Below are 23,608 nucleotides of genomic sequence, written 5' to 3' on the forward strand. Positions count from 1 at the left end.
GTTAATATAATTTGTCCCACGTGTTAATATTAACATGTATTCAATAACATATTAAAAGAAATAAATCATAGTTGGTTTAATATAAGTATTAACATTTCATTAGTACAATAACAAAATCATATTATTAATACGATAATTTAGTTATATTCAAATTTTGTTAATAATTAATGTAATTAATTCCATAAAAGTTCTACACGTTTTTATCAAACAGAAAATCAATGGTAGCATGCAATTAACACGAAAAAAGTATCAAGGATTTCAAATTTACTTGCACATGAATATAAATTGTTTTAATAAATATAAGTGACCATCAGTAAATGTTGAACTTGTATTAATTATCTTAAACATTAGCGTAGTTCAAACAAAATTAAGACAGAAAAATCTTGCATTAAAAATGCACTTAAAGAAAAAATTTCATGATAATTATTATACCTAACCGATTATTTATCCAAAATTTTGTTATCTTGACTACTAATTTATATGAAAAATTATAACAATATATCCATATTCTTAGGTCTACAAAAGTATTAAGTTAAATAGAGTGGTAAAGTGTCTGGTTGAGTAACTGGAAAAAGTTCAATGCACCAATAACATTGCTTGCTTTTTGGGCCAACCTTTGAATTGGATAGTCCAAGTATTTGAGGCCCAACGCGGACTAATGACAGAGGAGGAATTTTGTTGGAATGCGAACAACGTGTTGGTAGCCGTACGAAACAAACCTTTCCTCCAAAATTAAAGTAGCTTTTTCCCTCATCTTTTAATTCAAAAACGAAGTGGCATTTCCGTAAATGCACGCCGATCCAAGTCCTATTCCGTCACGCTCAATAAACCCTCTCCTTTCGCTTCTCTTTTCAAACTCCTAAACCATAAAACCCCAAACCCACTTCATCGTTTTTTCTTCCTCTATTCTCTCACTCTGCAGTCTCCAACCCTACGGTTCGATTACCCAATCAATCCAATTCCAAATCCGAATCCTTCCATTTCAACACGATGTCGTATCGGCCGATAGCAAACTCCAGGACTGAGCTTCGTCGGAACCGTTACAAAGTCGCCGTGGACGCTGATGAAGGTCGGCGGCGGCGAGAGGATACCATGGTGGAGATTCGAAAGAACCGTAGGGAGGAGAGCTTGCAGAAGAAGAGACGTGAGGGTCTCCAATCTCAGCAGATTCCTGCTTCAGCTCACTCCACTGCAATAGAAAAGAAGGTCTATCTTGATCATCTTTAGAATAAAGTTCACCTGCTGTTTTGTTTCGTTATTTCTTTACTTTTTGAAACACTTTTGCAAATTCAAATGATTATAAAAATACTCATCTGACTCCTCCAAGTTCGACAAGTGATTAGGGTAGGAATTCCATTGTGCTGGTAGAATTCTGGTTTTTGAGTTTATATTTTATGTTTCATTTGACGTGTTTCGATGGACATTTATTTGTTTGTCTGTTGTAAGGGAAATACTATGATGTAAAGCAATTCATGGTATTCGTTGATTACGAAATGGGGGATAGTCTATCCCCTCTTTCGCTGGTTCTTTTGTGGTGTGCATGTATCCATACAGAGCGATACAGTTGACTGTACTTGTTAGGGAAGTTAAAGTTGGTCATTATTTAAAGCTTCTGTTAAGATTTCAGTTACAAGCTGTTGTGCTTCCAATTTGTGTTTGATGAATTCATCAACACTTTCGAATCATTGATTTTGCCACTATTTACTTGATTTTTAAAATGCCTTGTTTGATGAACGCTAGTCCTCCGTCTGCAAGTTTGGTGTTTTCGCAGTGGAATATGTATTTTCAAGGCCTTCAGAAAAACACATAATCTATTATGGTCTGACATGCGTTGCTTCTTCACAATCTTGATCAAGTCACAAGTACATTTAACTTGGATGATTAACTTGGAGATATCCCACAAGGCAGTGTCTTCATTTGTCATTGTGATGGCTCCAGTCACAAACTGCAGCTTGTTCTTTGATTACAAACCTCTTTTCATTGCACTGTCCGTCTCATGAATGATAGTTACTAATATTCATCGGTGGAGGGAAGAGGATCATCCGTGGGTTTTATCCAGGATACTTACTAGACTATAGTGATTTAGATCTGCCATAGTTGAAAGGATGAGCACAAATAACTGAAATGTAAGTTAAGAAAGAAGTCAAAGATTGCATTGCTGAAGCAGAGCAACATGCTCTGATACTATGACGTAAGATGCATGAATTTGGGGAAATGATCTTTGATTGGAATAACATGCTTATACTTTACATACAGGAGGATAAGCAAAAACTGACTTGTAACAAAAATCTTTAAAGAAGCTTTAAATAGGGACCAACCATAACTGTATTAGTAGTGCATATGTTGGATTGGCATGAACCAGAAACAGGATAGCCTCTGAGATGTTTATTTTCTATCTTGCTGCAGTTGGAACAGCTACCAGCCATGGTTGCAGGTGTTTGGACTGATGACAATAACATGCAGTTTGAGGCCACAACTCAGTTTCGGAAGATGCTTTCAATTGGTTAGATATTGGTCTGATATTTGCTTTTGGTTCCGAATGTGAATGGTTTTTGACAAATTCTGCTTTTGTTTGGTCAGAACGTAGCCCACCCATTGAGGAGGTTATTCAAGCTGGTGTAGTTCCACGGTTTGTTGAGTTTTTAATGAGGGAAGATTTTCCAATGCTGCAGGTTTGTTATTATGTTTTACTTTGTGTGGTCAACATTCGTCTCTGCTTATATGTTCCCTTGACTCTATTTAATGCTGTAGTTTGAGGCAGCTTGGGCTTTGACAAATATAGCTTCTGGAACATCTGAAAATACTAAAGTGGTAATTGATCATGGTGCTGTCCCTACTTTTGTAAAGCTTCTTGGTTCTCCCAGTGATGATGTCCGTGAACAGGTATATTTCATGTACCTTTTAATTTCTTTTTTATCACTAATTAATGATTAATGATATATAAATTATATGTATTCTTAAAATGAGATTAAATAACTTTTTTGTTGTTCAACCAGAAAATGTATTAGTTGATTTTGGTTTTGGATGATGTGCTATATGCTGGTATAAGGGTATCATATTTGTCCTAGAGTTGTTACTTGGTTACTTTTAGCTATGATTTGCATAAAAAGATAGCAGTAGCTGGCAGTTTTTATGGTTTAACATTTTTGTGTGTTTTGGGGATAATCAGGCTGTTTGGGCACTGGGAAATGTTGCTGGAGATTCTCCTAGATGTCGAGATCTTGTTCTCAGTCATGGAGCTTTGCTTCCTCTATTGGCACAATTAAATGAGCATGCAAAACTTTCTATGCTAAGAAATGCTACTTGGACACTCTCAAATTTCTGCAGGGGAAAACCGCAGCCTCCTTTTGATCAGGTATTAAGTTATGTTTTCCATAGCCAGAAAAAAATTAAATTTTGGCACCTTCCTATTTGTTGTTAAAATTCTCTACCATTGTGAAACGATCTGACACAATTGTTCTGTTCATTTTTAATTTTCTTGTTGAATACCATATGCATGTATTAATACCAGGGAAAAATGCTTGCTCTCCACTATATTGAGTTACTTTAGAGTTGTTACTTCAATCTGATGGACTGCTTCCTTTATCTTTTTATTCTTCATGTTCCTATAAATTGAAACTTTTAATTTAGGGGTGTTAAGAACAAAATCAGTAAAGACAAAAAATCGAAAACCAAACAAAACCAATATTTTTCTGGATCTAATTTTTTCTCAACCAAATCAAACTGCATATTGAATTGAAATGTTGTGTGATACATTTCAAACTAATTAGTAAGTACTTAAGTGTGATTCTTTTTAGGGATTGTTGTATAGTTTGATTGTATTGTGATTGGAGTACATAGATTTATATTTATCAAAACATGGCAACTCGTTTGTATTGCAGTTTTTAACTAATAGATTATGTAACTTATTTACTAACGAGAGCAAGTTAAAGATATGAATATCAAATTTGACAAACTTGTTAAATATTTAACAATTTTGTTGTAACCAAAACTGCTAAGAGCTCATTGTAACCAAACTGTAAAAGAACGGTTGAAGATATGAATATCGTGACACTCATGCAAACAAATTTGACAAGTTACTTTGTTTGACTAATTTTACTTGTTAAATGTATAACAATTTTGTTATAACCAAAACGGCAAAGAACTCATTGTAACCAAACTGTAAAAGAATGGTTTGGTTTGAATTTTATATCAAATTGAAACTTAACCAAACCAAACTATATTTGATTTTATGTTTGGTTTGGGTAACTTTTAATAAAGAACTAAACAAAATTAAGATGCAAATACTCATAATTTTTTTGTGATAACATTGTAATATTAGGAAATTGTACTGTGACATTTTATTTTCTCTGAGACAGCTATAGCTGATTAAATTTTATCATTTGCTAATAATGGCCGTATTGTTGAAAAAGTATGGGCATGATTCATACTGAATAGAAAACTTGTAGATCTAATTGTTGGTTCAGTTTGTTGCTGGTTTTCTATGATTCAGATATGTTGTAGGTGTATTGGCTATATATATATATATATATATATATATATATTTGTCCGATATGGTGATTTGGTTATTGTTAAAGTACACGGGATGTGCTATTTCTAGGATATTATATACACATAAAATTCATAACGTGTTTGTGCCCCTGTTTCTTTTAGTCATTTTACTCCATCATCTTGTGGTTTCCATCCCTGTGAAGTTTTATTGCGGTCTTTGTTATTTTAGAAACATCAGACCTGTTATCCAATTTCACTTAGCCGTGAAATCACTCATTGGTAAACTCCTAACGTCATGGACTAAAAATGGTTGAGTAAATTATAACCTTCACCGATTGGTTTTTTTGTGAGATTGCACAACCTCTTGGGTAGTTTGTTTAGTGACATGAAACCCTTGAAGTGTCAATTTAATTTTCTGAAATAATTAACAGGGATGCAAATATGTTTTCTAAGAGAATTAAAATGAATACTGTTAACGGGTTATTTAGCCAATGTAGTAAATATATAATTGCTTTTAATGTTGAAACTAGAAGCATACTTCTTGTACATTCTTAACAAAATAGAAATTATAAATAATTGTCATCATAATTAACACTTAGTCTTTTACAAACATGAATGGTACTAATCTTCCCGTGAACATCATATGGATAATTTCCATGTGTGGTTTTTCTAAAGCCAATGCTTCTGTCTTATGCATGCTTCATCTTTAGCCATCTTAAATTTCGTATCTGTCTTCTAAATCTTGAATACTTAATAGATATGTATTCGTAAAGTATCCGTGAATATCATTATTTGGCACATATATTTTACCAATATGTGAAGCAAAATACATTTTTTTCCCAGTTTTGATTGAGGATTGATTAATTCAGGTTAAACCTGCTCTTCCAGCTCTTGCCAATCTTATCCATTCAAATGACGAAGAAGTGTTGACTGATGCCTGTTGGGCACTTTCTTATCTTTCTGACGGTACAAACGACAAAATTCAGGGTGTAATTGAAACTGGTGTTTGTAGTCGGCTTGTGGAGCTTCTAACGTGAGTATTGTGAACTCAATTATCTATACGGAAAAGTATATGCGTTTCAGTGTTGTTCTGCTGTCAAATTCTAAATATTATTTCTCTTATTCAGGCACATTTCCCCCTCAGTGCTTATTCCTGCCCTTCGTACTGTTGGAAATATTGTCACTGGAGATGATTTGCAGACCCAGGTATTAATTCATTAGTTTATCATGACTGTGTTTGGCTATATCATATACAGATTACAATGTCACTGGCTCTTTTTGTGTTAATCCTAGTAGTAGCAGGAAGCAAACTGATAAACAAGAAGAGAAATATTTTAATTGAATTAAATGGATATTACAGAAAATATCACAGAAAATCAGTCCTTTAAGAAAGACCAAACTCGACCCTCAAATCATATAAGACGAATGCCTTGTTCTATGCATCGTCCTCCTATTTATTTGCCTCACAACACAAGCACATAGTATGTTGTTGTGTTCAACACTTGTTGGATGCACCTTCCTTCAACACGTATCTGAAATTTCTCAACAGTGTCACAATTAAAAAATATCCTTTCGAGCACATACACAAGTAAAGAAAGTGAGCCAACACCTATTCTTGACTAAACACTTCTTAGACACTACTATCATAAAATGGTAAAATAATGTATTTTTCTAGTCTTGTTTAGTTATTTGAATTATTAACATACAGTTTTCTACCAAACTCCTGACAAACTGGTACCATGCTGAACCCAAACTGTACTCAAGGAGGAAATCTCCTTTAGGTTATGTACAGTTGGAATGAATTTACTAATCACAATAAAATTAAATTTTAAACATATTTGACTTAACTTAAATACAAATTTATTTTATTTTAAAAAATATTTTTTGATTTTTTTTTCTCCTTATAATTTTCATTAATAAATATTATTTTATATTACTTTTACTACTAAGTATATTTTGGTATTTTTTATTTTCTATCAATTAAAACATTATTTTAATTTGTCATATCTGTCCAATCTTACACTAATTTTCATAAACTTTACTTCTAAATCTACTCTCATTTATCTCCAAATCCCTTCAAAAAAACAACACTCAATTTACTTCTAAATCATCTCAAATTCATCCACTCACTCTCCTTCAAATCTATTCCTCAAAGTGAACACACCTTTAAAAAAGAAAAATACTGCAAAAAGAAATATAGACACCATAATGGAATAAATGCTAGGTACGCCAGTCCCTAGATTCAGCCCCCAATTTACTAATTTCCATCCGATCCTCACTCATGTTTTCTTTCACCCCCCAGTCATTACACCATCATCGTCTCCAATACCTTACTTGCATATGAACATTCTGTTAAACTCTCCCACTCCGATTACTGTTTCCTATCCCACCTTGTCCTAAAAGACACACAATTTCCCATCATCTAAACTTTTATGCAGCACTACTTGTTACTAAATGACATAGCTAACTTTTTGGTCAGTCATGGTTGCTTTAGTGCTTTTTGAAATTATCACTTGTTAACAAGTCCTAGGTTCTTGTTAGACTTCTTGAGTTTTCTTTAAATCCTTTTAATATGTTAAGTGCCAAGGAGAGGTGTTATTACTAAGATCAGGCTTAAACCTTTTTTCAGACTGGATTGACTTGTTCAGGATATGCAAAAGGGATTTTTGTTAGAGTACAATATAGTGAATTCTCTTCATTTTTCTGTAGAGACTTTATTGTTGGATTGTGTGTAATCGCTGTATGTTTATTCTTTGAATAGCTAACTCTGCTTAGACACACAAGCACAGTACAGTAATATGCAATTTTTGTTTGTACTGATTTTTTACTTTCTTGCTTAGGTCATCATCAACCATCAAGCTCTTCCTCGTCTCTTGAATCTCTTGACCAATAATTATAAAAAAAGCATAAAGAAGGAAGCTTGCTGGACTATATCAAACATCACAGCTGGGAACAAACAACAGATTCAGGTATAGACTATTTTGGGGGTCTTCATTGTGCTGTAATTGTGCATTTATGTTAGTTAAATTTTAGGGGTCTTCTTTTTATCTCTAATTTCTGGATATCTGCAGGATGTAATTGAGGCTGGTCTAATTGCTCCTCTGGTCCATTTACTTCAAAATGCTGAGTTTGATATCAAGAAAGAGGCTGCTTGGGCTATCTCAAATGCTACATCAGGTGGATCTCATGAACAAATCAAGTATGGGAGATTCTTTTGTTTAGGTTTTAGAATGTTCCCTTGAGATTTATTGGTGTAACAAGGTTATGAATCTTTTTCCCTGGCAGGTTCCTTGTAAGTCAAGGATGTATTAAGCCCTTGTGTGATCTTCTCATATGTCCTGATCCTAGGATTGTGACAGTTTGTTTGGAAGGTCTTGAAAACATCTTGAAGGTAGGAGAAGCTGAGAAAAACGTGAGTAATCCTGATGGTGTGAATCTATATGGCCATATGATTGATGATGCTGAGGGGTTAGAGAAAATTGAGAACCTCCAGAGTCACGATAACACTGAGATTTATGAAAAGGCAGTAAAGATTCTTGAGACATACTGGACGGAGGAAGATGATGAAACTGTGCCTCCAGGGGATGCTTCTCAGTCAGGCTTCAACTTTGGTGGCCACGAATTTCCTTCTGTGCCTTCTGGTGGATTCAACTTTATTTAGAAGGTATTCTTGCTTTACTATAACAACATTATGTTTTGTTTTGTCTGCAAATTTTTTATTTGAACTAGTAATGTTTGGAACGTTTGCTTTTGTGTGCTGTTCTTTAACGCATGGGCATTATTTTGAATTTTGTTAACTGCAGGCGTTTTAGTTGGTCTATCAGTAAAGTCTGACAGCCCAACAGTTGGGGTGAAGTGAATGCCTTTTCATTGTCCTTGGATCCTTCAAGGTTCAGCCTTGGTAAATAGAGGGTTGCTGGACCCGCTTGGGTTATGGCTGGGTTTACATACATTATGAGACAGATGAGTTGTGGCTTGATTTTCTTAGCCACTTCAGATTTATAGATACTAGAGTTTGCTTTCTGCCAAATGATCAACTGATCATTCCGCGACTGATTTGGTTTCTAGAGAATTAATGTTCAGTCGTGATATTTTCTGTCATAGATTGGAGTCAGTAAGCACCATTTGTGACTCTGGATCTTTTGGCCCGATACCATCACAAAAATGCCACTATCTTTCCTTCATTTTATGATGGACTTTTTGTTTTACCGTGTTAATTTCTTTTGAAATTTACCGTGAAGTTTTATTCATTATGTTCTGTGGTCCTGTTGAGGTTCGTCAGGGTTAGAAAAAAAGTCTTAAACAGAAAATTCTTTGCAACAATGTCTGTTTTTCAGAAATCATATTTTGTTGCTTGTTGAGATTTTCTCACATTGTTTTTTCATTCATGCATTCTGTCATATGTGTACACCCATGCCCGCATGTTGCAAATATATAGTATAGAAACTGTTAAATAGGTTTGAGTATAGATAAAAGACATCAATGTAAGCATCAATATTAAGAATGATATGAAAAGAAATAACGGCCATACTGGTAGTTGAAAGTTATGATTAAATATATTAGAATTCATTATTTTAAATCCATAAATTAAACATAACTAACATAATGCAAATTAGGAAATTAAACATAATTCATAAATCATCCATGTTATTTGAAGAATGAAGGTTCAAGTCGGTTTCATGGAGCATAACAAGTTTGTTGGTTGTATTTTTAACCTGGCTTTGGAGAAAAAAAGTAGTTACAAATTTAAAACGAAGCATAAGCAAAGGAAAAATTGCGTTGCGACTACTTTATAAAACAATTTTTTAAATATTTGAGCCAGGATGAAGTGGGATTTGTCTAACAATATTTGTAGAAAAGAGAATAATAAATTATCTGCATAACTTTCCATTTGAATTGAGAAGACTTCCCGCAATGTACACGTAAATTATGTCACCTTTAGCTAGACAATAAATTCAAATAAATGAAAAAAAAAATTGATATTTATCTACATCAGAGTAAAACAAATAAACATTCGTTTATTTTAAAAACGCCCTACTTTCTTATTCTCGAGTATATGTCGTACCACTTCAAATAATGTGCTGATAGTACGAAAATATAAGGTTGACTTAATCATAAAATTAGAAAGAAAAGTGAAAAAAGTTGAGTTCAATTTTTTTAGTAATACTTGAAAAATATAATATTGATTTAATGAATTTGGAGGAAAGAATGAGAGAGATCATAGATTCAATTCCTCCCATTAATAAATACTAACCATTATCGTTGCCAATTCAAAAAAGAAGAAAAAAAAAATCTAACAATAGCTTTTCACTTAAACTGAATAAAGTATTCATATAAATTTGTACAAAGAGTAATTTTTATAATCATTACCTTTTAATTTCATAGTACTTAAGACACAAATACTCATTAGTTACACAATATTCTTGTTCAATTAATAATAAATTCTCAATTAAATATGTCTAATCATATATATATATATATATTTATCTTTTATATAAAATAAAAAGCTAACTAATCAATAATTTTTATAAAAGATTTCACCTTTAATTAAAGTATATTATTAATTATGTACAAATTCATTCAATGACATGAAATTCTTTAAATTTAATTTAAATTTACACCATGTTAACTTTGCTACAAAGCAAAAATTATTATAAGAAGAAAAAATATAGATAAAAGTAAATCACAACAACAATGAAAAAAAATAAACCAATTATTGCATTCTAACATTAAAATCAATTAAGAAATTATCCAGAGGTTTAACACTCTATTGAATGTAGAAATAAAATAAGAATAGAAATTAGGCTCCCAGAAGGTTCCTAAGGTGTTTTTCTAAATCTTTTTATATAGAAATTAGATTGCACTTTGTTTTGATCCTTTTTTAATATTCTTTCCAATAACGTAATCTCTTCTCATCATCTTCTATACAATCAAATATCTTCAAGATATATTTGATTGTTGTGAAGATCCAAACAGATTTCAGAAGATCTTTCGATATTCAAAAAGATTTGACAAATATTTTTTTTTTATATTTACTAATATAGTTCAATAATGTAATTATTTAAAAATATCAAATAAAATATCTAAAAATATATTTTTCCCAAATTATTGTTTATCATAAACATTTATTAATTATCAAAATCTTTTTGTAGAAAAAAATCAGAGAAAACTACAAGGTCCAACTTTTTTTGCTTGATCCCTCTTCTTGACTTAACCAAATTTCACTTTTTTCTTATCTTCTTCATGGAATTCTTGATTGACTTCTTGTGGTTTTAATTATTTATTGTTCTTGGGTTTATCATGAAACTTTAATCAATTTTTTCACAACTTTATGAACTAAACTTAGGTGCAGTTGTTCTATCACTTCAAAATATCCAAAGAACGTTTATGTAAATAAAAAACTTTTTTTAACATGTTTTTGAATCTCATGCTAAATAAACTTAGTTATAACAAATCTTAATTAAAACATTTTTTAAAGCAGAAAAACCAATTAAGGATCTAAAATTAAAGGCTAGATAAATGAGAACATAAATATGTCTTCATTAACATTGAAAATCTCACATCAACTAGAGATAAGATCAATTTAAAGTGTATAAATGGATGAAAATCTCACTTTACAAGTTAATTTTGTAAGATTGAATTAAGCTTAAAATTCTCTTTTTAACAAAGAAATAGGGTAGATGGGACACGTGTCTCCTCACCTTGCAAAACCTCGTCATAATGAAGATGAAAGAACTACATAAAAAACGAAGGAATAAGATGCTAGGCACTAAAACATGGATAATATAGGAAGAGTTATGTAAGAAGGGTTAAAAGTTTTTTCGATTGGTGGAAGACACATAGAAGATATAAATTGATCTGCAAAAAGAATGATGACTTTTAATAATCTCTTAGAACTTAGGTGACCAGTTAAAGGTACGAAGTGCATGAAATAAATGATTTTTAACTCTTAATAAAAATTTTCCAATAAGTTTGTGTCACAACACAATGTGACAACCAAATAAATAATGTTCATTTTACTAATAGGTATTGGTTACCATTACTTACTTCAACCATAATATTTTTTTTTATGATCTTAACATCCTATTATGACCTACATAATTCTTAGTGTTTTAATTCTTTACTATGGTCATATGGTCTTACATTGGTTATAACACCTTACATTTTGACCTTAACACCTTAATTTGAACATCACTCCTTAAATTGAAAACATTAAAAAAATAATGACTAATAAAACAAGTTATCACGCACACAAAGACTATCAACCTTAGACTAAGCATCCAACCTACAATATTAATCGATGTTGGATTGGCATGTAATTCATCATAAAACATATTAATATTGTTGCAATATGATCGACATAATTAAATGTCACCAAACCATGATAGAAGTATCAAATTTCAACATTGACAAGTTCTTTCAGTATCTTTAAATAATTTTATAGCTTAAGATTTAAGAATTGTCTTCTGATAGGTTTTAATAGTTATAAATAGTCTTATCATTCAAATTTAAAAAATGTATATCGATGATAGACATTATATAAAATTAAGTAACTGATGAAAATAAATAAAAATTAGTGTAATAAAGGTAGTTGACTTCCCACCATAATCTTTAAGAAAATATAAGATTTGAGTAAAATTGAAATATGATCCTAATTCTATAATGAAATGAAAATAAATTTAACAAAAAGTAAATTTATTTCGAAAGAAAAAAATGCATATAGTATAAAAAACCTTTAGAACTAAAAAACAAAAATAATACCGAACACTCTATGTAAAGGTATTTATATTTTATTTCCAGAACATTATCCAAAACCTGCTTTAGTAGATGTGTTCCTTCAATTCTGTTTAATTAAAGTTTTATATTTGAAAGTTTAGGTTGCACTAAAACATAATGTTTAATATGATGTGAGAGATCGGAAAGAGCATAGATATCAGGTTGTAATGTTCCTTTGTAATGTTGCTTATCAGGTTGTTGTATGTGTAAAATTAAAAGTCTTTTACTAAATGAATAACTGATCCATCTAATAAATATTTGTACATAAAGAACATAAATTATATTGTAAAATTTGAAAAGAATACAGTGAGTTTTGATGCCCTAGTTGATAAACATGGTAGCAGAGAAAATAAATAATAAAGTTGGAACTGATTACAAATATTTTTGGGTCCCATCCCATGAGAACCCAAACCTCATCTCTAAGAGATGGTTATGTGCTTTAATGCAATCTCCCCAACCAATCATAATCCTTCATTCTCATTATGTATTCCTAAGATTCATAATACAATCATACAACCCTCCTGAAATTTCCATTCACCCACTGTGTCAGTGTGGTAGGGGAACCAGACACGTCACACGGACACGTGCCAGGGTAAAGAGATAAGGGCATTTCGGTCATTCAAGGGTACTACTAGGGTTTTTCAGGTACATTCACATAGTCGGTTGTTGTGTTGTGTGGCCATTTTCCTTTTTGCTGCATGCGATTCGTTTCGGTATTAGTACGGTGCCTCACTCATACTCTCTGGCTCATCCATTCGGTTATTGCTCTTTTTTTTTTTTTTATTCATTCATAAATTGAGTGTTGCATTGCAGATTGGTAATGATGGATCTGAAGGAATGGTCTTCTCCAGAGCTCAACGAGAGCAAGAAATGCTGCGCCGATTGCAAAACCACCAAGACTCCTCTGTGGAGAGGAGGACCGGCTGGACCTAAGGCCCAACAACACTCATTCCTATTTCATGTTTTTCATCCTTCTCTTTGTTATGGCCTCAATTATTCATTGCTTTCTTTTTTATTTTGCTCATGCAGACTCTGTGCAACGCCTGCGGAATTAGGTACAGGAAGAGAGGGAGTTGTTCCAGGAAGAGAGAGGAGGTGGTGGTGTTGCACCGGACATCCTCTGTTGTGAAGAAACAGAGGTGGAAGATGTTGGGAGAAGAGGAACAGGCGGCTGTGTGTTTGATGGCCCTGTCCTGTGGTTTTTTTACCATTCCTTCACTTACCGCATTCCAGGTAACCTAATTGCCAGTAATCCACAATCCGACAATCCTTTTTTCATGTCGTATTATACCTAACCTCGTATCTCTGTTTGTCTTTGAGCTTTGTAAAGGTCTTATGTATTGTTGATGATGTTAGGGCCTAGAGGGAATGGTTTCCCCTGTTTCTTTTACGCTGTTTATAGATAGGTTGAGTTAGTTAGTGATGTAAGTATTCCATGATCAATGGCTGCACTTTTCTTTTTCTTCTCTGTTCCTTTCTGTTCTTCCATTCTCTCAATTCTCTGTTCATACAGTTTCTTTTTCTTTTTTTTTTGTTATTTTCTATATAAACTATGCTAGTCTGGATTGATACTTCTAATTTCTAAATTCCTGTACCGTATCTTCTTACTTTCTTTATACAACACTAAATATTATAAGATATTACATATATTTATTGATGCAAGGATATTTATTCTGGATTAGATTAGTTAATTTCGTCTTTTGAATAAAAAAAATGAGTTGAAGTTATTTAATGATTTTTGTTACTTTATTGCGTAGAGTCCGGAAAATAAGGGCTGAAGTTGTATGGTGGAATCCTTTGTTTTAAAAACTGTGTTCATCTACTAATTTCTTAACCAAAGGATGATATATTTTTTATTTATTGTTTGGGTTAATTATATAGTTTATCATTTTTTAATGTTTTATCTTAACTTATAGAGTTTATTAAAATAAAATGAAAATTATGAATGATTAATTTAATCGTTTATCTTATAAAATAGGTTAGGAGCTAGTAAATAAATACCCTTAAAGATAGCTGTAAATTAGTGCGACGAGTAATTGAACTTTTTTTTTTTCTCTTAAATGGATCAACGGCTTGTTTATTTTGTATTGAAACAGGGGAATTACAAATTTTGCTTTTAGAAAAGAAGCAAAAGTATAAAATAATAAGACGGAATTAAGACAAACCTACTGTGCAGTTGGAAATCCTAAATTTACTAGAACATGAAAAAAAAAAGTAGAACTACTATTTAAACAACAATAATTATGCAAGAATTCTTGTTAGAATCGATTTTAAATGTAATTTAAAAATATAAAAAATAATTATTCTTGCTGAAGAATTTTTTTTAGAAGAAATGAAAATGTTTAAAATTTATAAACGAATACTTTAATTATTTATAATTAAAACATTTTAAGTATGTAATATAATCTGCCTATTGAAATAAAATAACATGTTTTGTACTTGTATTAAAAAAACAATTGTCTCCTCCTTTTTCGAATAAATATTTTAATTATATTATATATATATATATATATGAATTTTATCTAATATTATATTATTTATGATATTATTTAAAAAAATTCCAATTCAATCATCAAATCGTAATCGCATAACGATGGTAATTTATGTTTAATTTTGTTAAAATTACTAACAACAATAAAGGTATAAGATAATTTATGTTATAGTATTTTTTGCAAAAATGTGATTTTGATTTAATCAAAATAATGTACAATGGAATTGAAAGATATTTAATGTCACAGGAGAATAATGTGTAATTTTATCACCTCATATATATACAATGGAATTGAAAGATATATGTATGATATTTGTAAAGAAATTCTTAAAAATGATAAAAGTTCTCATCAACATTATTTTTCAAAATTCACGTTGTTATTATTAAATGCATTTAATATATTTTTCTTCTTTTTCTTACTGGTTTATTTAAGTTTTTATATTGTGAGTTTTGTGTTAATGAGGGTATAAAGGTTAGTTTTATTTTACGTATTATAAAAAGAAATACAGTATTATTAATGATAAACTAAGAAAACGATTTTTATATATTAGAATACTTTATATATATTAGAATACTTTATATATATATATATATATATATATATATATATATATATATATATATATATATTAATAAAAAATGATTCATTAATGTAAAAATGGTTGATCAAGGTTGAATATATATACCTAAAGAGAAAATAAAAGTTATACGTTTATAAGATATATGATTTCATAAGAAAAAGAAAAGGCAAAAGAAAAAAACAAATATGTGATAAATGTACATAAAATCAAAGTGTGTTTGTTCTTAAAAAAATTTATTCACTAAAGTCCAACAAATTCGGATTCTTTTTTTAATTTCAACATGAATGGTACCAAGTGGTGCAATTGACTTTGAAAGTGTGTTATAATTTACTAAAATTGAAATAAATTTTATTTATTATTTTGTTAAAATTATATCTGTTTTAAGTTGTGTAATAAAAGTCAAAATTTCTAAGGTTAAGTTTCAACTACGATTAGATTAAAATATACAATAAAGTGTTTGCAGACAAAATAAATCCTCTTTTTCATTGGTACAGGAGTAACGTTTAACCGTATTGATTTCAATAAACAATTTATTTGTAAATATGATTAATAGTTATTTTCTGGTTAAATTAGCTCATTCATTTATATTTTTGTAAGAAGATCTCAACCTAGTCATTTTTGTGATGAGTCTCAGTTTAGTTTTATTTTAAAAATTTTGATATAATTAGGTCATTTTTGGTAGTATTATACTAACAACATTAAATAAGTGTTACATGTTAGTTTATTTTTTTATTTTTCATTTTTTAAAAATAAAAATTTATTTCATGTTACATGGTAGTAACAGTGTGATGTGGTAGTGATAATGTCTTATAACATTGTCATGCTAGGTGTAATATGGTATCAAAGTCAAGTTCAGTACCTATTTTGTTTTTGTCTGTGTTATATCTATCTCTGATAATATTGGTTGTACAATGGTAGTAGTCTTTCTTAGTTCTTCTTATGATGGATCAATCTCTAAACCCCTCTAGCCCCTTCTACCTACATCTTTGGAAAAATCCAAGTCCTACTCTTATTTCTTGTACTTTAAATGAAAATAACTATTCTCCTTGGAGTAAAACATGAAAAAGACTCTCTCTCAGAATAAGCTCAAGTTCATAATGGAGGTATCAAGAAGCCTCAAAGAAACTATGCAACATAATGGTTCTTTATTGGATTATCAAAATTCTTTCTTCATAAATTGTAGACAGTGTCATGTAGAAAATGTCAAAGATTTATGGGATGAGTTAAAGGAAAGGTTATCCAAAGAAGATTTCTTCAAAATTTCATATTTGTTTCAAAACATTCACTCAATTAAACAAGGTGACATAAATATGGCTCAATTTTTTACTTGATTTGAAAATTCTTTGAGAAGAACTAGAGTTTCTTAGTCCTATGCTATATTATACTTATGATATTTCTTGTAGTTGTGATCTGTCTAAGATTCCTGTTAATTATAGAGAAATAAAACATGTATCTTTTCTAAAAGACTTTAGTAACTCTTATAATATCGTGAGAAGACAAATTCTTTTAACGAGACCTCTTCCAAAGATTAATAGAGTCTTCTCCCTTACCATGTAGTAAGAAGGGAAAGTTATTGACATCATCGATCAAAGTATAAAAACAAAAATCTTGACCAACACTGCTAATAAACAAAACCGTTGAAAGCAAGAACAAAGTTGAAGGTGTCAAGGGTGTAGTGTTGGCTCGCGTGGTCTATGAAGAGCAATTATGGAAAACAATATTCCTATTGTCACAAAATGAACCATACTATAAATGAGTGTCATTCTAAACATGGTTACCCATCACGGTATAAGAAGAACAATAATTATAAAAATCAAGACAAAGGAATTCACCTATATCCAAGCTCTAAGAATCAATTATTTTTCTTATGTCATTTATATGTTCGTAAATGTTCGTTGATTATCAATAGAAAATGTGTCTTCGCTAGAAGAAATGTGCCGCTGCTGGAAAAGATGCAGGGAATGAAGAAGAGGGCATAATTATAATTTCGTTAAGTTTATACGGGTGCAGGAAGAAAAAAGAGAGGAGCAAGAAGAAACAGCCCAATGCTGAACAAAAGAGCTGAAAAATATACAATTAGGAGAATTTGGATGAAAAATTGAAGAAAAGTAAAACAAATGCAAACGGATTTGCTGTAATTGTGAAGCAACACGTATCGGCAATGTAGGTAAGCATCTAAAGTCAAGCAACGCATATTCTCACGTGATTCTTTTCCTCTATTTGATAGGGAGATGAGAAACGCACACCATTTCTTAGCAATGGATCCTAAAAGAAGAAAATATGCATTACTTATAATACCCAAAAGAAAGAGAACTACCTTCCTCCATTTTACTTCCTAACCCTATTTGCTTATTTGGGTAGGCCAATTAAAAGTCATTCTTGAATTTTATTTATAATAAGAATTTAAAAGTAATAAAATAAGTATTTTCATTTATGTTGCAGTCAATAATTCTACACTTAGTTTTAATAAATTTCTTTCATTTATCAAAAAATATTGTTTATGTGTTAATTTATTAGCTTAAACATATAACTTAGCATAATGGTATAATATTTGGAGTTAAATTTTTCCCAGCGGCACACATGAGACTTAGGATAATATAAAAAGAGGGGAGTTGAGTGCAGTTACAGGAAAACCATAGGCGATCCGTAACTTACGTTGTTGTTGAAGGGAGCACGTTCCCTCTCTCCTCTCTCTCTCTCTCTCTCTCTCTGTATCTTTTTCTTTCTCACACTATAACATAACTACGTCCTCCAAATTCTTTTCTTCTTCAATTCAAGTCACACCCTTTTTCAGGTAATTCATATTCTCTGCCCACTCTTTCAATCCTTCTTCTTCGTTCCCTCTTTTACCTTCAAATCTTTTTCAATACTATGCGACTACCTTTCGGAAAATGTTTATCTTTTTTGAGATTTCTAGAAAATGTTGTTCTTTTATTCAAACAGGTGCCATTTTGTACCTTCTTAATCGTTCTTTTGTCTGATTACCCGAGATATTGTTGTATTTGGTTAGAAAAGTAATGTATGCTATTATCTGTAAGAAGATTGTGCGGGGCTGGTTGATGCAATTGATGCATCCATCATGATTTCTGTCTCGTAAACCCTTGTTAAATTGATTGGTGTCTGTTCGAATAATACAGGTTTAATTGATATAATGTAAGCTTATCGTTCATTATTTTCGCTTGAGGATTAAACACTGTTGCAGTCATTCCAATTTATTTCGCATAATAAAATGCATTATTACCTCACCACAGTTCGCTTGTGGTTACAAACAAATGTGCCTATCGTTTTGTGAAGTGACACCGGAGAACTTTCCTTTTTAATACAATTTTAATTCTGTGGGAGCTTTCCCTGTCAAATCACCTTAATTCATTTTTTAAGTTCATTTACTTTGTTCTTAAGCAGTGATATCTTGTATTTTTAGTGGTATTATGTTGCTGGTCCTGGGTGGAAAAATCCATGCGCTATTGTAACTATGCCATTTAGTATGTGGTGGTTGCTTTGCCAAGGTTTCTATGTAATTCTTTATTCAAAAGGAACTGCGATTTGATATATAATTATATATGGGATAAATCCATTGGTCCAATCCCTGATCTTTTCTTTTTAATGATATCGTTCTTAATCCTTTAAAATTTTGCAAGATGTGACTACCAACTATATATTTATGACACGCTATCATGTTGGATTTAGCATTAGAAGATCAGACTTAATGATAATGTATGCCTCAAGAGTTTTATTTAGCTTGTGTTTTACATTTGTCGGTGTTTTTTTTTTTCTTTCAGGTTGTAGCTTTTGACTCATCGAATGAAGAATTCTTGATCAAATAACTGCTTTAGTTGTCATAGTTGAATTCAAATGAAGACGGGCTCCATGATTTTTTCATTATTAAATCTACCTAGATGTAGATTACAAAGATTAGCTAATTACTGGGGAGAAACCTTCCACAGTTTCAGTACGACTTGTGGAAACAAATCTAGCATCAGGCCGGTTGTTTATAGAATTCATGGTCTTCAGGGAGGTCAGAGAAAGAAGTGGACAAGACCAATATCCACAAATTCAGAAGGCAAGGGGAGCACCAAATCAAAAAGTATCAAGCATGAAATTTTGAGTGAAACCACTATAGCAGGTGCTACAATAGATGTAAATAAAACACAGCTTGATCAGTTCCAGGAAATTCAGTACCGTGACATAAAACAAGAGATTGCCCAGAATAAAGACTTGTCTAGTTTAGTTACTGTTATTGTTTTTGATATCGAAACCACAGGGCTCAGCAGAGAGAATGAAAGGATTATTGAAATTGCACTTCGAGATCTTCAGGGTGGTGAGAACAGCACTTTTCAGACTCTAGTCAACCCTCAACGCGAAGTTCCTAATTCACATATTCATGGCATTACTACTCATATGGTCAACAAACCTGAAGTTCCAAGGTAACCTAAACCTCTAGTAGTCTTTTATATCTTGAGTCAGTAGATCAAACTTGCGTTTACTAAATGAAGTATTTCATCTTGTCTTTACAACACAGCCACATATTATGTGTTAAATTTTATTTGATTGAACAATCAGCAATGGTGAAAAATTTTAAAATTAGCAGAGGGAAAGTCTCAATAGCTCAAATGAATTAGTCTACACCCGAAGGATGAAACAATACCTCAAGCGAATAACACCCCCACCCCTAAAGAAACTTGTAAATTTAGACAAAAATGCTGGGAACCAACAACAGGCTTTAACCGATAAATCCTTATAGGTCTACTACTGAAGGGGAGGTTTTATGCATGTAGAGACAGTTGATTAAAGGGTCATGTGTATATAATTGTTAGTTTTGGCCTTTTGGTAGCCAAGGGGATATACCATCTCTGGAGCTTTAGTGTTGCTCTTCTCGTTTCTTCCTCGTTACTTTCATGACTTTATATTTTAGTTATAAGTTCCCATCTCGAATTGAGAGATACACTTTTTGTTGCTTTGACCCCCTACTCTTTCTTACGGCCATAGCATGAAGCCATGAACTTCTGTGACCAAGTTTAACTCTCTGTATTTTACTTGAGAAGTAAAAAAAAAAAAAAAAAAAAAAAAAAACTAAGCCCTTCAGTTTCGTTTGTTATCATATATTCCGTCTCATTTCAAGCCTATGGCAATTTCACATAACAGTAAATTGGATTCCTGTTTACTACTAAGTGTTAGAGAACAGTTGAAACTTGAGAAACTAAGGCTATAAACTGGAAAAGCAGCATATTAAATCATCTCGTTTATCTTAATCGGAAAGGCATTTGAAGTATGCTAGGGTGGTTATTGGATCATTATGCATTTTTTAAGCCTTCCCTCCCAAGGTATTCATCTTTCACTCTGACATAGATGTAGAATTGTCCTGAAGTTATTTATGGCCACTTAACAGTTCAATATATCGGGGGTTAGTGTCACTGTCAACTTTACATTTCTTTTTCCTTGTTGATAAAGCACATGACTGGGAAGAATCTATGGTTTAAACTGACAAGATAACTACTGGATTTGTTGAATAAGGTCTTACTAACCATTTACTTGGTTGGAATCAGCTACCATCACTTGTTCTATAGAGCGAGTTGATTTTCCTTTTGGAAATTATCATGGAAAGTTCACATTTTTTTGTTTGATTTTATGAGAAGTTCATGTTTCCATAAACTTGAAGTAGAAATATGATTTTTAATTGTTGATGGATAACAAATTTACGCCATTAGTTAATTTTTTGAAGGAAATTATCGAGTATTTTTGCGCTCTTGCAAATTTTTTGTAGGATGGAAGAGCTCATTCCTATCTTGTTGAAATATGTTCGAAGTCGTGAGAAACCTGGGGGATATGTGTTATTTGTTGCTCATAATGCTCGTTGTTTTGATGTCCCTTTCATCATCAACGAATTCCGACGTTGTTCTGCAAACATTCCTTGCAATTGGTTGTTCTCAGACACCCTGCCTTTAGGACGTGAACTAATAAAATCTGAAGGTCTCCTTCTCTTGTATTTGTTTCTCTATACACGTGCACACATGCAGCGTGTGCATAAAACTTGCTGTTTCTCTGTGAAAACCTTAACTGTTTGATGTGTTAACAGGAACTAAACTTTCTTCATCTTCCCTTCCTGCCCTTCGTGACTACTACGGAATTAAAGGGGATGGACCAGCTCACAGGGCTATGGAAGATGTGAACGCATTGTGCTCGATTCTTTCCAAATTGACCCGTGATCTGAAATTGACCCTATCTTCTCTTGTCGAAGAAGCATTCAAAGAATCAGATATCATCAACTCCAAGAAGAAGAAAAAATCAGACTAGTTTTCTGTCTGTATTTTGCATTGGTGTTGTGACAATAATTATTTATGACAAAAAATTGGACTCTAGATTTGTACTAAAAGGAAAAAGGAAATTTGTAATTGTTGACTATCAATGGAATCTCACCAATTGGTACCGAGTTTTGAAGCTTTTACTTCACTGCAAGAATTATTGATTTGGTTTTAATAGAAAGCAAGCCAGTAAAAAAAACAGGATAGTGCAGTGCATGTTTATAACATTGAACAGGGTTGTAGGAAGAAAAACTGGGTGAAGTCCTGATTATTTGATAAATGTAGCAGGGAAAGGAGATAACATGAATGAAACATAATATAACAATTTACACTATAAGTAGTCTAAATTTTATTCTAAAAACTAATTTTATGATTAAATTAGGTTTAAATTCTAAAATATGGGGCTAAGAATGTGATTGTTTAAAAACAATATGATTAGGATTTCGTAATTTAAATTTTAATGAATTTTACAAAATTATGAAATTATAATTTGTAAATAAATTTCTGAATAAGGATTTCACGTATTTAAAAAAAAAAAAATCTGTAAATTTATTTTTTCTAAGGGTGAACTACATTTTGTCAATTATTTTACTCAGTAAAATTAAATCAATTAAACTACATTTTAATGATAATAAATGTTTATATTATTATAAATTATTCAAGATACAAATAATATTTGATACTAGGGAATTTTGTTGTTTGTATGTTATAAAATGTTAAATATCAAGTTATAGAAACACAAAATATGCTACATGTTCAATAATTCTAATATTAGTATTTATAATATTTTTAAATGTTTTAGATTTAAATGTCAATTTTTAAAATATTAGTATATTTAGAATATAATTATTAGTATAAAATATTTAATTATTATATTCTAATAATATTTTTAATAATTATATTCTATTTAATAATTGAATCCAAGTATTCAACTTATAATTAAATATAATAATTTATAATTGAATTTAATAAATAATTAATAAAAATGTCAATTTTAATAAAAATAGTAATAGAATTTTTATATAAAAAAGAAATTTGGTTTCAGTATAATAAATAACAAAATTATTCCATTTTAATAAAAATTGAGATTGAATTGAATGAAACAAATATTAAATTGAGAAAAAGTGACACAACTATAAAATGATTCATGATATTAAGATTCACACGTCACATAATATTAACTTGATACATTAACATCAACTCATATATGCTAATTATTTAAATATTATTAGAAAAAATTCCAAATTGATAAAAAAATAAAACTTAATTGAATGTGTTAAAAAAATCACATAAAACTAACATTACCAAAATAAAAACAAAAAGAGTATTTAAATTAGTAAAAAATTATCATATTGATATTTTTAACAAAATAGAGTATTTAAATTAGTAAAAAGTGAAGAAATAAGTTATGGTTCTTGTTTTCATATTTGTATTGTCTCAATTAGGTCATAATTTTTTGTACAATTTTTTTTACAACATTATGTACTAATTTATTAGAAATGAATTGTAGTATTAAGTTTATTAAGGAATTGACCAAGTCATATATAATTTTTTGAAATTTCGTATACAAAAATTGCTTTCGTTGAGAGTCGAACTCAAGACCTCCCGCTTACTAAACGGGTGCTCTAACCAACTGAGCTACGAAAGCAGGTAATATGATCGTCATTAATATTATATTTAACTATTTATAGATTACGTGCTTTGCTTCAAGAATTTGAATCCTCCTATTTTATTTTCTTTTATTTTATTTTATTTTATTTTTTTTAACAAAAGCTGAAATCATTATAAAAAGAATATATGAATTTATTTGTTTATGTTATAAATAATTTTAATATAAATTTTAACGTGTTTAATATATAAAAGACCATGTTACATAACAGTTTTCAATTGAATCACTATAAAAAAATTTTAAAACTGCTACTAGAAAATTAAATATAATAGTAATCACTAATTAGAAAATTAATAGTTAA

At 30.7% G+C, this 23,608-nt stretch overlaps 3 protein-coding genes and 1 non-coding gene across 4 annotated transcripts; 3 read left to right on the forward strand and 1 right to left on the reverse strand.

Moving 5' to 3' along the window:
* The first annotated feature begins 787 nt into the window (after window positions 1-787).
* Window positions 788-8,720, forward strand: LOC106757874 (importin subunit alpha). Its single transcript, XM_014640706.2, has 11 exons — window positions 788-1,206; window positions 2,407-2,503; window positions 2,581-2,672; window positions 2,752-2,883; window positions 3,170-3,355; window positions 5,361-5,524; window positions 5,619-5,697; window positions 7,332-7,460; window positions 7,563-7,690; window positions 7,777-8,155; window positions 8,295-8,720. The coding sequence occupies exons 1-10, from the start codon at window positions 991-993 to the stop codon at window positions 8,150-8,152; spliced, it is 1,599 nt and encodes a 532-aa protein (XP_014496192.1). The 5' UTR covers window positions 788-990; the 3' UTR covers window positions 8,153-8,155; window positions 8,295-8,720.
* Window positions 8,721-12,943: 4,223 nt separating this feature from the next.
* LOC106757446 (GATA transcription factor 16) lies at window positions 12,944-13,740 on the forward strand. Its single transcript, XM_014640120.2, has 3 exons — window positions 12,944-12,991; window positions 13,081-13,201; window positions 13,297-13,740. Exons 1-3 carry the CDS (start codon window positions 12,966-12,968, stop codon window positions 13,507-13,509), a joined length of 360 nt encoding a protein of 119 aa, XP_014495606.1. The 5' UTR covers window positions 12,944-12,965; the 3' UTR covers window positions 13,510-13,740.
* Window positions 13,741-17,942: 4,202 nt separating this feature from the next.
* On the forward strand, window positions 17,943-21,774 carry LOC106756836 (exonuclease DPD1, chloroplastic/mitochondrial). The gene is made up of 4 exons (XM_014639438.2): window positions 17,943-18,133; window positions 19,119-19,763; window positions 21,101-21,306; window positions 21,413-21,774. Exons 2-4 carry the CDS (start codon window positions 19,192-19,194, stop codon window positions 21,628-21,630), a joined length of 996 nt encoding a protein of 331 aa, XP_014494924.1. The 5' UTR covers window positions 17,943-18,133; window positions 19,119-19,191; the 3' UTR covers window positions 21,631-21,774.
* Window positions 21,775-23,212: 1,438 nt separating this feature from the next.
* On the reverse strand, window positions 23,213-23,286 carry TRNAT-AGU. The gene has a single exon. It is a non-coding gene; the product is annotated as a tRNA-Thr (tRNA).
* Between the last annotated feature and the right edge of the window lie 322 nt (window positions 23,287-23,608).

The sequence above is a fragment of the Vigna radiata genome, chromosome 3 (assembly GCF_000741045.1).
Source record: "Vigna radiata var. radiata cultivar VC1973A chromosome 3, Vradiata_ver6, whole genome shotgun sequence".
Lineage (NCBI taxonomy): Eukaryota > Viridiplantae > Streptophyta > Magnoliopsida > Fabales > Fabaceae > Vigna > Vigna radiata.

Coding starts and splice junctions, on each gene's coding strand:
- LOC106757874 (XM_014640706.2), top strand. CDS start 991: ATGTCGTATCGGCCGATAGCAAACTCCAGGACTGAGCTTCGTCGGAAC. Junction 2,884..3,169: donor GTGATGATGTCCGTGAACAG/GTATATTTCATG, acceptor GGGGATAATCAG/GCTGTTTGGGCACTGGGAAA. Junction 3,356..5,360: donor CGCAGCCTCCTTTTGATCAG/GTATTAAGTTAT, acceptor TGATTAATTCAG/GTTAAACCTGCTCTTCCAGC.
- LOC106757446 (XM_014640120.2), top strand. CDS start 12,966: ATGCGATTCGTTTCGGTATTAGTACG. Junction 12,992..13,080: donor TTCGTTTCGGTATTAGTACG/GTGCCTCACTCA, acceptor GTTGCATTGCAG/ATTGGTAATGATGGATCTGA. Junction 13,202..13,296: donor GAGGACCGGCTGGACCTAAG/GCCCAACAACAC, acceptor TTGCTCATGCAG/ACTCTGTGCAACGCCTGCGG.
- LOC106756836 (XM_014639438.2), top strand. CDS start 19,192: ATGAAGACGGGCTCCATGATTTTTTCATTATTAAATCTACCTAGATGT. Junction 19,764..21,100: donor AACAAACCTGAAGTTCCAAG/GTAACCTAAACC, acceptor AATTTTTTGTAG/GATGGAAGAGCTCATTCCTA. Junction 21,307..21,412: donor TGAACTAATAAAATCTGAAG/GTCTCCTTCTCT, acceptor ATGTGTTAACAG/GAACTAAACTTTCTTCATCT.